We start from the raw sequence: 17,648 nt of genomic DNA, 5'->3' as shown, positions 1-17,648 counted from the left end.
CTGATGTACAGTGAAAAAGAAAAGGGAGAGAGAGAGACTCTTCACAGTTACATTAATTTCATTTTATTTAATAAAAAACAGTATCAGATTAAAAATACAAACACTTTGGGTGATTATCCAGCGTTTTCCCCTGTGTGCCTCGTAGAGCTCAAACCAACCAAGGATTGGGAGAAGAAAACAAAAAAAACCCAAAAAATAACACCAAACAATTTTGGCCGGAGCTGTAAAATAATGTTGCACCAATTAAATTACACCAAATATATTATTATACCTTTGAAATGGCTTTCAGACCAATAAATAAAAAAAAAAGACAAATTCAAATAAAAAAGTCAACTTTGTATTACAAAAAAATTAAATAAAAATCACAACACTAATAATAACAATGTGCAGTCAAGTTTTTTTTCTTCTCTTCTAGGAATGATAACATGCCAGTAAACATGTAACATGCCAGTAACATGCCAGTAAATCCCTACATAACATTTCCAGTTTGGCAGCAAGCAGTCACTCACTCATTCACATTTGCACACAAGGAAGCAGGCCTGGGCAAAAGCCTCGGGAGATACGAGCGTTTGAGGTGCTCCTCACTTCCCTGCCACAGCCGGCTGAGTTCCCTTCCCTTCGTCCTGAAACCTCTATAAATCCATTCAAGGTTTAGCACCAGATCTGCAGGGAAGGTGTCAATCCGTGTAACCCCACTGACATGATGCTCCATCATGTCAACGGGACAGCGCTGATCTACACCAGCTGAGGATCTGGCTCTTATGCTCCGGGGCACGAGTTAAAAGCCATGGCTGCAAAGCACATCCTTGTTTCAGAAAGGCCATGGAGATTATGTCGAGTTGTTTTAAAACGCACCACAGCAAACTTTTTAACTAAATACACAGCAAAATGTCGTGTTGATTTCAGATGGGCACATGCAGGGCCTGTGAGAAGATGGGACATCTGAGTATCATAAAGAGAGGTACACCTCTATAGAGAAATGACCTGCAATTGCCCCTCCTGAGCAAATGGACAGTGAGCCAAATTTCACTTGACCACCTGAGAGCAGGTCTCCTCATAGATTTCATGGTACTGATGCCGTTTACTCCAGGGCCAAATTTGGTCCAGTGTTTCACAATAAGTAAAGGTTCTCCATAGAGGCACATTAACTGATTTAGGAAATTCAAGCTCATTCATCTTTATGCTAGGCAGCCCAGTTGATTTTTGGGAGGAACTGGCAGACTTAAGTACCATGATACACTGAATAAGGAATCTGCAAGTGAAATAGCTCCCTGTCCCAGATGCCAATAATTTATGGGGTTATCCCTGATTCCTAGGGAATCCGCAGAGGCACTCTGTTCTGTTTCCACACGATCTCTAGGATTTTGGACACAGTGGGCCAAATTCTGCTTTCAATTCCAGTTACAGGGTGGGAGTGAGAACAGAGCTTGCCCCATTTTCCTCTGCTCTGGGTATGCATGTAGACATAAGTTTTGCAGCTGTGGATCACTGACATCATAGGCTGAAACCCACCACTTATTCGCACCAGTGCACCTCCAAGAAAGCCAGGGGCTATGTGCTCACGGAAATGAGACTGAAATGGGCCTTAAGATTCCAGTTTGCCCAGGCCTGCCAAACACAGTGCCTTTCTGACATAGGCTTACATTCAGGTAATCCAGTAGACCCATGTGGTACCTTTATGGGAGTTGAAGCCTTCAGTCTGGATATTTAGCTATGTCTGAGAACACAAACACATATCCTTCTCGTTTTTTTTCAAACTGGTATCATTGCACATGCAGTACCAGCTACTCTATATAGAGAGAGGCTCATATTTTTATGCTAACTCTGTTATCAAATCTACCATTATTATTTCATCGCTCAATTCTTTCTGCTCCATTACTACCTACCTAGAAACATCTTCATTTGGAGAAAGGCATCTTCCCACTAACTTTCTGACCTCTATCCATTTCCTACATGCTACAACCTTTTCCTTACCTAACATTCTGGTCGCAAACTACCTGTCACCCTCAAATACTACAAGCTAACAGCACTGTGGCACCATTTGCTGACAGCGACTGAACTCTAGATTGGAGGGTCAGTTAACCCTTGAGACCCTTTGTTAGATCCATCTTTGTCTGGGCATTCATCTGGCTGGGCATTTTGAAAGAGTCACAAATTGAACACATGGGTTGAAATGCCTTAAAAGCTCATTTAGCTGCTGATAACATCCATTCCTTCCAGCTCCCATTATCGTTTCTGTGACTGTTTTTGCTGGTAGGAGTGGTAGTTAGAAACAATTTTAGGGCCTCCTGCTCACTGAAGAGCAATGGCTGTGGGAGGGGCCAGATCTGCAAGCCTGCTCCACTGCTTGTCCACATACACCTCGTGAGGTTATTCTGGGGTGAGTCTCTTAAATTATCTGTCCCAGAACGCGTTCAGAACCTCTCAGGTCACCCTGGTGGAAGGGACCACGGTGACCACCTAGTCTGGCCTCCTGCATAATGCAAGCCAAAGATTTCCAATGTGCAATGACTGTATCCAGATGAATAACTTCAGGGGGAAATAAAGGCTCTCGTTTTAAAAGACATCCAAATCTGACTTGAAAAACTCAGCTCATCTCTTGATAAAGCTAATCTAATGTTAATTACAAACCTCTCAAAATGTGTGTCCCTCACTTCCAGTTTTAATTCTGTCTAGCTTTGACTTCAAGCCATCAAATCTTGATGCTTTTGTCTGCTAGATCCTGATGTGCTTTCATCACATACACAAAGACCAAAGGTTTTTCTCTGGCCAGGTAGGTAATATTTTGAGAACACAAAATTAGAGAAGTGTGAGATGGCTTTGGGGCTACTTCATTAGGAGTTCAGCTAAGTAGGTACAGCCAGGTCCTTTGAAGCAAAACCTACCATTGTCAGCAAATCAGTGATCTGGCTTACTCCATCATAAAGGTACACAGAAAAACTCCCTTCCCTCCCTTTCCATCTTCCCTCTGCTAGTTGAGCTTGTTGCAGATCTCTAGGGCTTTCTTGTAGACCTGAGTCACATCATCCATGTCTGTAAGAAGGGAAAAACTGCTGTCCCCCAGACGGTTGCGATAACGTTTTAGATACTGTGGCCGTGGGCGGTTCTGAAGTCCTTCGAAGTCTTGGATCTGGAGGAAATTTTCAGCAGAGACACAGCTCCGTATCCTCTGTCTGTTTGGCCTGTTCTCTTGCAAATCCAGCAAATCAAAGGAGTCACTGGACAAAATACTGTCATCACTAATCACGCTGGAAGGGCGACTGTAACTTCGAGGTAATGCATCCCCAGGCAGGACCACTTCTTCCATGGCCTCCAGCGTTGGTGTGTCAGGGCTAATCAAAGCAGATTCAGTACTGCTGGTAGAATACTTGCTGTTATGTTTCAAGATGCCCTTACGCCTGCAGGAATGGCTGTAAGACCCATTTCTGGATGGCTCTGTGACCCCCAGAGAAGTGTCACTGTTTACTGTCTCATCATTATTGCCCAAGAGTTCAGAAGATTCGCTTCGTTCTGGAGAGGAGTAATAGCCGGACTCCCTCTGCTGAGTCTTCTTTAGGATTCCTTTTTTTGGCATTAGTGAAGACTGCTTAGTGCCATATTTGCCTGCTACCTCTCCCTCCACAACACTTTTAATGGCTACGCCAGTCCTGCACAACTCTTGCTCCAGCTTAAAAGCAGAGGGTAACACTGGGCTGACCACTCCTTCAATGAAACCTGCACTGTGAGATCGATGTTCACTGTTGCTCCTTTTCTTCAGGATGCCTTTGGGTCTCTTGGAGGTGGGTTTCGATGCATTTTCAGTTCCTCCTTCCTGGATGGACTGTGCAATGTCATTTTCCTTTTTTGATTTTTTCAGAGACCTTTGTCTCTCTAGTGTGACTTCAGGACCTTTGGGCTTAGAAAGGCACTTCATTTTGGTGTCAGTCTCTGGTTGGAGGCCAGTAGAACGGTGATGCCAATCAATGAACCTTGCCAGCAATGGGGACTCAGAGTCCCTCATGGCATCACAGTCACAAACGCTACTCTTGTAGCCCCAGTTAACCCACCAGTGGTTGGCAATGTCTTCAATGGTTGCTCGGCGTTCAGGGTTCACCATCAGCATCCATCTGATAAGACCACGAGCATCTATGGACAAAGAATGGAATATAAAATATTTAGAATATGGGCACTCTTAGTTTTGTCAGTTTAAAATGGAAGTGTGAAGCCAATCAAATGAGAAAAAATAATGCTTCTTACAACAGGAGAAGTGAAAGGGGGCAAGGCTTTGGCCATCGGTCAATGTCAGGAAATGCATTTGTGTACTACTTCTTATCAGAATAATATGATTCACCCTGGGAAATGTACACTGGGTTATCAAAGAAATTAATATGTGTACCGTATTAGTCAGTGAATAGTTCCATATTCCTGAAGGAATGCACCAACCTATCAACTCTAATAATTACAAAACTTAGAAGAAAACAAAGGGGAATTGGGATATTTTAAATGATCTACACATTACTACTTTTGTATTTACTTTTTCCATAAACAGTGTAGTCTTCTGTATATTTTAAAGCTATATTTTCATAAAGAGAGCAAAAAGGCAGAAAATTGAAAGGGACGGCAAACAAATTATACAAGATAAATATTCATTTAAATATAACATATACATAGATGTTTAAGGCTGGAAGGAGTCATTATAATCAATGACCCGGACTTAGTTGACGCTCTTCTGTCAGGCAACTGCTTAATGTGTTATCCTCTAAGTAGAAGTAAATGCCTACATATTGACATTAATTCAGATTTTGGCCTGCCTTCTTGTATAAGAGACTGTGTCGCTCTGACCATTCATCTTCTCTCTGCTTGTGATATACCACAGTGTAGTTAAGAGGACTGATTTGTACCAGTATGTTGTATCGGTTTACAGCTTGTCTGAACAATTCCACTTGCAATAGCTAACAGACCTTCCACTGTCATAGATCTAGTTAAAAGAGCCCGCTACAGCTTCCCCAAGGCAATAAAATCTATCTGCTATAAAACTTTGATTTCAAAAGAGCTTTTGGTAAATGCTGTACCCAGATGGGAATTGATAGCAGATGAAGTCAGTAGGGGAAAGATATTTTTTTTCTTCATCGTTCTAATATGACACCAAAACACGTGGGAAGGAGCTGGGCAAACCCTCCATTCTGAACTCCTGTCAGCTCAATACATTGCCCTCACTCCTTTTTTATACCTGAGGTCTGTGTTGGCTCACGATATTCTCCACTGCTGATCTGCCTGATGAGATTTTTGTGATCAAAGCCATCAAAGGGCATCGTTCCATAAACCAGAGTGTAAAGCAATACACCAAGGGCCCAGCTGTCAACCTGAAATACAGAGACAATGTGTGTGAAGCCCAGGAAAGCTGATCCCCACCCTTCTCCATGCCATTAGCACCACAAGAGCAGCACCACGTCTAGCTGCACCTACTGATGGGCAAACCGGCATCTAACATCTGGCTAACCGCAGGCAAAGCAAACAAAAGCAAACAAAGGCAGCTTGAGAACTTACAACACGGGAGAGACCCAAGCGAACCCACATGTGCAATAACACTCGCATTAAGACTAACCCTCAAGAACATTATCATCAAAGACATCCCCATAACACCACAGAAAAGCTGACCCTTCTTACCTCTGGGCCTCTGTAAGGTCGTCCATTAACTATTTCAGGAGAAGCATACAGTGGGCTTCCACAAAAGGTCTGCAGAAACTTGTCTTTGTGATAAAGGTTGGAGAGTCCAAAATCAGCAATCTGCAAATAGAATTGCACAAGGCATCTGTAGTATTAACAATATCTTAATGCAGCAGAAAATCCTTTATCAGGAAAGACTTAGCTATATTTGACCCTGCTGTAGGGCAGGGATCTCAACGTGGATAATCTCTCAAGTTCCCTGGCCAACCCATTATTCTATGATATTTTGACTTTTCTCTCTAAAGATCCTCCAGAGAAGGAGAAGAGTCCCCCGGTTAAATCATCCAGATTAGGAACAAGAATGCTTTGGTTCCCATTCACAGACGGGTCACTGACTGACTGCACAACCATCAGTCAGTAATTTTATCCTGGATGAACTGCATATGTTTGCAAAGACAATCTCATACTGGGAGGCACTGGGCCTGCTGTCCACTGATTGCTCTTCATCTTGTATAATCATTAATACCAAAGGAAAGCAAGCGGAAAGTACCATTCTTATTGCGCACATGCAAGCTGAAAGCCAAGACCGTAAAATCCAACAGGAGGAGTGAGGCAGGAGTGTCACAGGAAACTAAGCATTACAGAAGAAAGTGATTTTTTAAATCATCTGGAACTTAGCTATGCTTGAAGGAGGAGGAAAGTGAGGCACTCGGTAATTCTTCCAGATTCAGGGACTCCAGCTGAGGAATCTGAGCTGTTCAGCACATGAGATGTCTATCATGAGATAATAAACACAAGTCTGGTTCCTAACTGGAAACAATGGGCCCAGATCCGGCTTTCCCAACACAAACAAAATTTCCCTTGAGACTGTTGGGAATTTTGCCCATGTAGGAATTGCAAGATCAGGTCCAAATATTTTGTTTACTTCAATTCTCTGTTCTTGTTCTTACAAAACAAAGGCTGAGGATAGCAACGCTAAATACTCCCACAACCTTTGCATTTCCTTTGTTTCTCTAGCACAAAGCAACACATCTCATTTTTTATCTTGTTTAAAACCCAAACGCTTCTGTTTCCCAGAAGTACTTCTATTACTGCCCGCTATCGACATAAGGCATACATAAAAGACATAAAGCACAGGCATAAAAAAGGTATTATAGCTATAAGAGACAGGAGCTTTCTCTGGGTTTTCTTCACCTTATTCAGGTCTTTTCTACCAGAAAGAAATTAAAACCTGGGAATTTTCACAAGAGAAAATTCAAGAAAATGCAAAGTGAATGGAAAAGAAAAGGATTTACCAGCAGCATCATTCACTCCTGGCTTCCTAATATGTGTATCATCAGTGCCTCTGACACCTGCTTAATTACAATGTCTAGTGAACTCTTGGGAGACATAAAGTCTTTGTCTCTACCATCTAAACTCCTACAGCTACACCTAAAAATGTCACCGTTGAGACCAAAAGGAACGAAGTTGGTGAAGTATGGACAGAAGTTTCCAATTTTCTTTCTTTACTCCAAAATAGAAATACATATATATACACTTTGTCTATAAATAGATACAGATATATAGATATAGATACTTTTATGTTAGAAATATAACTTTTTTTTAACATATCATTTTCACAAAATTTTTAAAGTCACAGAGCAAATATGAGATTTCACACTTTACCCTCTCCTATTTTGATGTTCTGCTTGTGCAGGTGTTCCACTGACAATTTGGACTCATAATATCCTGCTCAAAGAGCAGCTGATTCCTGTTCATTAATATTAATTAATCTCACCGTGTCCATTCATAGTTTGAATTCACTCAGTCCCCCAAACAGCGTATTATCACCCCACAGCAGAAAATTCAGTCCTTAAATAAATGTGGTTTGTAAAATCTTCATTGTATGGCTGGAATGTCATTGAAAACAGCTGGTGTACAATTGCAGTCTGCAAACATATTCTCATGGATCAGATTGCACTTAATTGCCCTAAATTCCACTTTCTTATCAAGTCACCCTGCCTGGCTTGCAGGAAGTTGGTTTTAAGCCTTATGAAGTGTACCCTGTCAATCAGGGGAAGAAGGGGATCATTTCAGTGTTAAAACTTCGTGCTGGTCATTGAGTTTTATTTTAGTTCAGGATGCAGCTAAGACAAGGACAAACACTGCACAGTGTGATTCCTTAAGAAAATACATTCCCTTAACACCATGGAATGTATAAAATGCATGTGGATGTGCATGAATATATATATAGGGATACACATACCATTGTTCACACTAAGAAACTCTCAGACTTGGGCATTCATGTTTTCATTTTGACCATTCAGGAAAAGAGTATTTATGTTACAGTCCACTCCCATACTCACAGACTGATGTTTATCAGCTTTTCCCATTAAAACTGTCATGCCCCCCAAAACAAGATTAATAGAAGCCAACATTACTTCATGTTCTTGGCACTTAAATGGAACTAAGGCATCAAGTCAAAAATACTTCCTAAATTGGGAGGAGCGGGGAAGTGGACTTTTATTCGCCTCGCTTCAGGAGGTGTATGTTTCATATTTACTGTTAGCTATGATAAACCAGATGTAATTTATTGTTTAAGTGTGGACTATAAATTCCATGAAGTTCGCACTCATGGAAACTGTCAGTTTTATCCCACTTAAAAATCTATCTCTTTGTACTGTAGATAGAGAAATAATTAGGTCTCTTAAAGCAAATGAAACCTATGTTCAGTGAGTGAGACTTCCAGCAAGGTAAATCCCAATTACATACACTTACTCAGTATATATGAAACCCTCATGGGTTTTTAGTGGTTAGTCTGATTGGTGTCCCCTTACTGGCCCAAGAGAAAGTGCAGTTAGTAGGATTATGTTACTATTATACTTGCATTTTTCTCTCCTTCTATCACTTTGGGGTTGATCATACAGTTTACGTCAACCTCTGCTAAACAGCTCTTTCAGGTGCAACTCCCAGCCCAGGAGCTGCCACAGCTCTACTGTGAACAAGGAGGTCCCCTCCATCATGCCAGGCTGCATGACAGAGGTGTCCCTGGGGACAGGTTGTGCCACAGGGCAGGAACGCGGTATTTGGATAGACCTGCAAAAGACACTAATTCCCTGGCTGCTGCACTGGGCAGCAGTTTCTCTCCACCTCCCTGCATGCAGTTTTGGGGATTTAGGCACCAGAGAGAGCTGCAGTGCTTGGGGACACGTGGTCTTCATCAGGCCAAACTGCTGGAGCCATGGGAGAATGGAGGCCGCTACACGCTCACCCCAGAATTTGCTAGTTCTTCTAGTAAATTCATATCTACAATGAACCAAAAACTAGCAACCTCAGTCCTTTTAAAACTAATGAAGAGAAGGCGGAACCACCAGGATGCTTTTTTGAAGACCACCAAAGGCAGATGCCTAAAGCCATCACGAATCTCTTCCCACGAAGAGCTTTCTAACTCACCAACTCAGGGCAGCTCTTTTGGTGCTTTGGGGTTGCCTTAGCCCTGCTGCCTGTCTGACCCTGCCCACCTCCAGCTGTGTGAGGATTATGAACGACGATATCCTCTCGATGGGATGAAAATGCCAGCAAGAGGCTGCTGTGCCACTGTGCGGCGGGAGCAGCAGCTGTACCCTCCCCCGGGAACCCGGGGCAAGCAGAGGGAGCAGCTCCAAGTTACCCAGAGCTGGAGGGTGGAAGGCAGTAAGTGCGGGCAGCTGAAAGGAGAATGGAGTAAATTTTAAGGTGAACTGTGCCGTTAGCAGCTGGCACATGAATGTGAGTAAGGAGAGGCTTGTACATGCTGCAGAAACCCTAATTTCATCACTGCATTATTTCTCTAAAGAATACGGCACCATGAACAAGGTAAGAAAGCAAATAACATTTTTCTACCCTGGGAGGCTGCAGTGCCTTGGTGAGGTTTAGCTCTAGGATCGTGCCCCACTGTTGACCTCCGCAGACAGGCTAGCTCCCAGGAGAAACATTCACACTCGGGGTGTCTGCTAGGTAGCTGGGTGTGTATCTGGGGAGCAAGGCAAGGTACTGTTTGATTAATTGGCTGGATGAACTCCTTGTATCCCATAGATCTGTGTGCATGTTCAGTCTCACAAGTGTTTAAAACTCATTTTATTCACTTGTGTTTGCTGCATTTAGGGGTTTTAAGTAATAGTTTGCAGGAAATATTACTGCATACACCAAGTCCCTGAAAAACATCATTATATACGCCAGATCAGATCGTTTTCTTCCCCTCATCACCCTCCACCTCTGGCCTGTGGACCTGCAGAACTCTTCAAAACATGTAATTTTTTGTCAGCTTTCAGACACTGGTGTTTCCTACTTGCTGTACTCCAACACATGACTCTATTTCCAGAGACTTTTACTCACTATCGTAACTCTTAAAAAAAAGCTGATTATGTCTCCATACACTGCTTCATGACCTTCATTTAATTAGCTAAAATTTAAGAATCGTTTCCAAGTTAGTGTAGTATCATGTAAAATGGCTTGGGGCCCTTTTAGGTCGGACAATAATTTCTAATGGATTACTTGTCCTCTTTATTTCCTGTTCTAAAAGTATTGCTTAAGTTGCTATACATGGATCTATTTTTACAATATCTTATTTTTTCTTCACATTACTATGACATGTTGTGTATATCATAATATATAGGCCACTGGCTTCTTCAGAAACATGTATTTAATTGCACGTTGCACCCAAGAACAAAGGGATTCCTTTAATTTTCTCATTCTTAAAATCAAACTGCCAATTTTATAAGTGCTTTGTAATCCACTGAATGAAATATAAATACTGGGAAAGTACAGATAAGACTATCACTCCCCTTTTCTAGGAAATGCCTTCCACTGAGGATTTGAAGCCATCAGTCAATACCAAACCCCAAACTGCATATTTCTCTTTTTCCACCTGAATAAACCATATATAAGTACTCTCAGAATGAGGACCTGATAAATTTACTCCTAATAAATAATTTACAGCTCCATATGTGTCTCCTTGCCAACGGTTACTGTTTAGTGAAACAAAGAAAAAGTGGGAAGTAAAATTCTGTGCAAGTAACTTAGAAACCACAGTAACATATTCAAAGCTTCAGCATCAGGGAAATAGTGGCAGTGTGCACAACATCAAGTACTCAAAGTCGATCTTAGTCATGAGGTGTAAAAAAAGAGAGCGGGGAGAAAAAGGAAAATACAAAAAGTCATCTCTTGAAGTAACTCAAATTCAAACACTATTGATAGTAAGATGTCTGAAATTCCAACTGCTTCCCAAGCTCGGTCTGTTTTTTAGCTTCATTTTCACCCTTTGCAGAAATAGTTACCAGGGGACAACAAGGGAGCTTGCAGCCACCTACCCACGCTGAGGCAGCCTTGTCCGCTCAGAGGCGTGCCTTACGGTTTGCAGAGAAGTAACCGAGGAAAGGCTGGAAATATGCAAAATACCCACACAGCAGCTTAAACACAGCTCAGTTCAGGAAAGGGAAGCCTTCAAGAAAAAGATGTCAAAATGATTGGAAGGGATGCGGGGAGTTGCAGCTACCCAAATTTCTTCCACAGCAGTGCCACTCACTATGGCAGCTGAAATGCCTCTGTGGTTCTGAAGCCCCTGGGTCACCTCCATGGTCTGGAGGGGAACACAACACTACGCATCGCTGCCCCATCCTCCCGCTCTCCCCGCAGGACGATTAGACTCCCATAAAGAGGAGAGGGGAGGGAGCGGAGCCTTCTGACAAAGCACAGCTCCCCAGAGGCTTGGGGAAGTGATTGGTTTTGCATATGAGGACCACAGTGCAGAGATCCAGGCCACCGCAGCTAGCAAATTCCCCAAATTCCTCTTTTCTCTCAAGAATTCTCTGATTAGCTGGGAAGATAGTTTGGCGAGCAATGCGGAAAGAAAGGTCATCCTGCCTGCGGAAGCCTGTTTCGTATACAATGTCCTAGAAAGGCTACTTCTTGTTTTCAGCACTGCTGAGAACAGCTCGGGCTGCTGCAGCCAGTGTCCTTGTAGGAACAGGAGTGGGGAGGTTCGCTCTAACACTGGATGTTAACAGCAAAACATCCAAGTATTGCATTGGATGGGCCTTCCGTAAAAGCCTATTTTTAGAAACCACATATTTATGTGCCTTTAATCCACTAGTTGATCCAAGTTAGCTTCTGTCATCAGCGTTACACAGATGGCAGCTACCATATGTTACTTTCCATTTCCATTGCACATCAGCTTAAAATGAAGACAATCTCTCCAGCGTGAAGCGCCGAAGGCAGTGTGTGCAGCCCCATGGCTTTCAGTGGAGACAAAATGAAGATCCAGGCTATTTAGATACTCCGCTACACAGGGAGCTCCTTGATTCCTTTGTTAATTAAGCAAGGATGCCCAAGCATCAGCAGAAACTCTTCGTCGTCCCTCCCTCTGTTTGCCCATAGATGAGCAGACCCAGCCACCCTCACATCCAGCTACCCAGGGAGGAACAAAGTTGAAAGTGAAACAGGTTCAGCCACCTGGAAACTACACTCATCTCTGCAATATTTATCTTTGCGCTACAGCTATTAGGAAAAAAAAAGAAGGAAAAAAAGGTCATTCCCATGCTTTCACTGCGGAGAAATGACATGGAAATGACATCACTGACATCACTATCCAAAGTATACGTTTGTGTCTGGAGTTCCAAGGCCATTTCCTAGTGAAGCACATGTGCTTTACTAGGTTTATTTTGAAACTCTATTTGCTTATTTTCCAGCCATGATCAAAAGGACATTCAGAGTGTTCTGTAGGAGGCACTTGAACCCTGTAGACCAGGAGATTTTTTTCCTAGCCCCATCAGCAGCCAGCAATAATATCATTTGTACAATAAACCCGACTGCACAAAATGCTCTGCTGTTTCCTACCAGTACATAGATGCTACTTCAGGAATCGTGGCCCATGGGTAGCAGGACAGGACCTTCTCCTCCAAATTATGCAAAGCTGCATTTAGCGTGTATGACTTGTCACCAGTGGTGCTCTTCCCCCAACCTCCAAACCCCTGAGCCGCTTGCCAGATGCTGTTGCTTAGTAGCTGTTGCCATAACACTGGCTCTTCTAATACCTTGGATAAAAATGTTACAAAACATGCAAATCCATTCTGAGAAGCTGAGAAAAAGAATCCTACCTTAATATTAAAATTGTCATCAAGAAGGATGTTTTCCAATTTTAGGTCCCTGTGGACAACACCATTCTGAAACAAGGAAGAAAAAAACAGGGGGGAGAACATGAGAAAATATTGGGAAAATTAAAGGTGAGCTGGCAGGGTGGTCTTTGCATCTACATTGCAGGGCTGATTTCACTGTCATAACACTCACGGCCCAGTGACTAGTGACAGGCGATGTATTAGTCACTTGGTGTGTGGTTAAGGGAAGAATGACTGGAATCTGTCCTCCCACAAAGCCTCTAAAACAGCAGGGGCGGGGCTGGGGGGTGTCTTTTCGGAACTTAATTCCAGCCCGGATCCTGCCCCCACCGCATGAAAGCAATATATTCTTCCCAGGCACCAGAAAACAATATCTGTCAATGACGTTAGTCCTTACAAAAGCCCTCGCTCCTCCAGTGTGCAGCCACATGAATTGGGGGAGTTATAATCCTAAAGGACCATAAATGTTAGGGATGGAAACGAACAAGCTGGGTTTAGGTCAGAGCCTTCTTTAAAGAAATTTGGGAAAAATTAACTGCACAGGGAAGGGCGCTGCAGCTTTTCAGTGCTGTGCAGTGAGGACTTTGAGAACCACCCTCATTTATCAGAATTCAAGTGGAGATTAAAGTGTTTAAGAATTCAAATAAAAAATTGTGTTAGCTGCTCATTGCCTTTAGCATCATGCAAGTTTTGGCTCTACACAGTTGGTTCATAAGCAGGGATAAAAGGTCCATGATGACAGCCAGTCAGATACCTTGGGTTTAATTGCTTAAACTGTCATTCTAGTGGATACCATGACACATAAAGTCATTAGCAAAAGTATCTTTCTAGTGCTCCTGCTACATCTGGAAAATTTACTGAAAACATGCTGAAACATTTACTGAATTTACTGAATTTACTGAAAACATACTGAAAACATTTACTGAAAACATGAAAACATGCTAAAGCTCATACATGAACACTCATACCTTTTCTCTTGGCTTTTTTCTTTCATATATTTTATCTCCTATTCTAAAGTTGTTCACTTGTATATTCAAATTGCAAACTATAATTTGTTGGAATGTATTAATATTAATGTTGTAGAAGTTCTATGGGATGCCTTTTCTAGTTTATGTTAATTATTTTTTTTAATGTCAGGAGAATTATTTCCAAGGCAAAAATGCAATGTAGGGCTAATGTGAGGGAGTGGCTGGTATCTGCCATAACACAGGAAAACATCCTTTAAAAACAGGCAGTGAACTACTGTAGCGCTTTTAATTAAGATCTCCTGTTGTACTGATATAATCACATGCTGTCATACTTAATAATGAATGCTGTTGCTTTAGACATGCTTTGAAATACATAAGTCACTACTCAGCCTTCAAATAGCATTTTTTAATATCAAATCCTTTGCTCACCTTGTGGCAGTAATGTACAGCAGAGACGATTTGTCGAAAGAAGTGTCTTGTCTCTCTTTCACTCAGTCGCCGCCTCTCACTGATGTAATCATACAACTCTCCTTTGCTTGCATACTCCATGATGATCACAATCTTATCTTTATTTTCAAACACTGCACAGGATAAAAGAAAAAAAAATGCCACAGTTGATTCAATACATTTGAAAACTGACACTTTAAAGAGGACTCAGGAAGAGTGAACACATCCTGTATCATCACTGCAGCCTGGAAAGATGTACTACCAACCCCACTGCAAAAACCAAGCTCCAAAGCTAAATTTTTCCAGAGGAAGATTACAACATTTCAGACCAAGAGAAGGAAGTTGAGGCTATCTTCACATTCATACGGCTACATGAAAGAAGGTCTTTGCCTCTATAGTATGGGGTCACAGGGTGGCAAAGTCAACTTGATCCTAATGAGGTGAGGTGAGGTGGACACTTTTGCCAGTGACATGTGAATACTAACCCCAGCTCCAACAGGGACTGCCTCTTACCGGCAGTCCTCTTGAGGCCAGAGGACAGAAGGAAACAGGAGCTATCGCATCATTTGGAAAGGGTTAATACAAGGCATAATAAACCCCGTCTTCAATGACTGGCTGATACCAAATTGCCATTTGGCTTATAATGACTGTTGGTTGGCTTTCACCTACCATCAAAATCCAACAAGTCAACTGATGCATGCGTCCTCTTCCAGCCCAACTCTGTGCAACAGCATGGTTGCACCTAACCCTAGGGTTGCACCCTAACCCTAACCCTAACCCCTGAGCTAGCAGTGGCTGCAATGTCTCCGGAGCTGTACAGGTCTTGTCAGTTCGGCTCTGCACCCCATCTCATGCACCCAACCCATCCTCGAGCTTACTTATCTCCTGCCTCTGTCGCATGTCCCATTGCATACTGTAGATACATCCTTTATCACTTGTGCAGGGCCAGCAGCAATGCACAACTCCCATGTAAGCAGTGCAAGGAACATTTATCTCATACACGTCACAACTCGACTGTTCGTTGGGGCTGAGGGTACTCTGTGCCACCTGCTGTCAAGGACTTCACTGGGGGTTGCAGATAACTAAACACTTAATCTAGTAAAGCAGGCTGTGAATAGTCTCGAATTGCCATAATGCCCTGGCTGCTAAATAATTTTTCCCTTCTGATACCGAAAATCCACTGCAACCCACTGGAAACTGACTGCACCTGCCATAAATAACCACTGCTCATATTAAAACATGGTGATTTTCCTTCTCTTTTTATCTGTGGCAGCAACCTGCTGAGGCCAGGTCACGCTGGCAGCAAAGCATCTGCAAATTAATGAGGTTATAGGGGTTATTACAAACGGATGCTAGTTTTGACCAGCCCTACTGGAATGATGCCTTCCTATATCTCTTTAGCAAAGCTCAGCCAGTAGTCCTTAGTGGTTTTTCTTAAAAAAAAAAAAGAAAAAAGAAACCAGCTTCAGCTTTTGCAGTGAAATCTGAAGCTGCCTCTCTCAACATGCAGATATTTGCTGCTCTTAGGCTTTGTCTCATGTCCTCTCACACCTTGTCACTCAACTCTACAAGCCAAAGCCTCTGCAGTTCCCTCTAACACCCCTGAACTCCAGCCAAACAGCTCTGATAAAGGGGAGAGTGAACAGCCAGATAAAATTGGCCGCTTGTCTGCTGGCCTCACTGTACCCTGAAACAGAGGCTCCTGCCAGTGATTACATCCTATGTGCATCCTCATTAGCAATAAACTTCGGAAACTGGAAGAGCCGTCTCTGGATGGATTATACTTACAGTATCCTCTCCAAGAATGACAGACTGATATTGTCTGGGAAAAACTGAACATGCCCTGTGTCATATAGGGAAGTGCTGTGATGTGTTACCGATAAAGCAGTAATGCACACACACACACGTGTTTCTCTAAGCTTGGAAAAGGTTGTTAGATACAGGGTTGTTTAGGAAGGCAAAAAGAAATAGTTTCAGTAAACTGAGACAAATCACTAAAAGTGCTCTTATTTAAGAGATTTGCTTTAAAAAAACAAAACAAAACAAAACAAAAAAAGCCCAATCTCCCGTTCCCCCCAAAAAACCCCAGCTGATTCAATGACTTAGGGGTTATTATATCACGCCCATAGAGGTGAAGTCGCCACATGGCACCACGGATCTCAGTGGACTCTCACGGGAGTGCGCGCTCCAAGCAGCACCAGCTGAGGACCACCCTGAGCTCCGGGGGATGTTTGCCTCACCAGGGGGGCACAGATGGGGGCCAAGGGGCCCTGGGCTCTTCCCGCCCCGCTCCCCCGACTGCTGATGCCCTACCAGGTGTTCAGTGCTGATGATGACAATGACAGCAATAACAGCCCTGCTACAATGGAGCATTCTTCCAGACAGTGTTTTTATTAAAGTTTTGCCTTCATCACTCAGTCATGAGAGCTTCCTCAAATTATCTGAAGTTTTAAATTTCAAAATCTAATTTTTCTGCACTAAAATTTGCCATACTAATACAAGTACTGATCCACGTGTATTTTCCTGCATTTCTATGGAAATTAAGCAGAAAGCACGCAGTTTGGAGGAACGTGCATTTAAAGGTACTTTCCATTTCAAATTCTCTGTTATGCCCTCTAGGAAACTGAGACAAGACCTTACAATTGAATTTAGGAAAGCATAAATCACTGTTCCAAACTTTGAATTTTTGTCACAAAACCGCACTAGAATCAATCAGAACAGAAGCACCCCCAGTAACTTGTATTCAGGTTTCAGTTTACCAGCACACTCAGGTCAAATTGGAACATCTTTTTCTTCATGAGAGAGCATTATGAGAAGGACACTACCCTTGGACTTAGATGACATTGCAGAGGCCGCCTCAGCATCATCATAGCTGAACGATTACAGAACTGAACAGCAATTTATCTCTTCACCAAGGAGCAGAGCTGAATGGAGAATCTTTTCCAGGGAGGTGGGAGGTATTTTTTTACAACTGCATCATTTCAGTTTAGAGCACCTCCATCGTATCAGCTGAATCTCATGAGAGGGCGCACGGCTACTTTCCTGCAGAGAGGGAACTGAACAGCAGACAAAAACGTCTTAAATGGGAGCTGCCACTGGAGGAGTAGGGAGTGGAAAGGCAGTAGGATTTATGTCTATACACACACACAATCTTAAAGAGGAATTTAGTGGTCAAAACAATCAGGCACCTGACAAGGAGTTATTCTGGCAAGTCTCAGACTATCAGCCATGTACACCACGAATTTTCACAGCAGCAGTTAGGATGCCAGGCAGGCTTCATACAGACACTTCTGAATTTCCCTTCTGAGCACAGTATGTAGTTTTATAAACATAAGCTCCAAGAAAGCATTGTGGCCAATGGCTGGGGGAAGAGAGAAGGGCATTAATTAAAGGCTGGATTGACTTACTGCAAATAATAATGAGGTAATAAATATACTGCCCTGTTAACACCTGGACC

General features: G+C 42.7%; 1 protein-coding gene across 1 annotated transcript in view; it reads right to left on the bottom strand.

Moving 5' to 3' along the window:
• Positions 1-315: 315 nt before the first annotated feature.
• The window catches only part of NUAK1 (NUAK family kinase 1), a 53,015-nt gene continuing 35,682 nt past the window's right edge, over positions 316-17,648 (bottom strand). Inside the window, exons 3-7 of the mRNA XM_072870660.1 lie at positions 14,174-14,325; positions 12,759-12,824; positions 5,647-5,766; positions 5,210-5,342; positions 316-4,125 (exon numbers count right to left, since the gene is read on the bottom strand). Of these exons, the coding sequence (XP_072726761.1) occupies positions 2,972-4,125; positions 5,210-5,342; positions 5,647-5,766; positions 12,759-12,824; positions 14,174-14,325 (1,625 nt within the window). The 3' untranslated portion in view covers positions 316-2,971. The remainder of the gene's footprint in view (positions 4,126-5,209; positions 5,343-5,646; positions 5,767-12,758; positions 12,825-14,173; positions 14,326-17,648) is intronic.

The sequence above is a fragment of the Ciconia boyciana genome, chromosome 1 (assembly GCF_034638445.1).
Source record: "Ciconia boyciana chromosome 1, ASM3463844v1, whole genome shotgun sequence".
NCBI classification, from domain to species: Eukaryota; Metazoa; Chordata; class Aves; order Ciconiiformes; family Ciconiidae; genus Ciconia; species Ciconia boyciana.
Note: the sequence above shows the minus strand (reverse complement) of the source record. Positions and strands in the feature narration are given on the sequence as shown.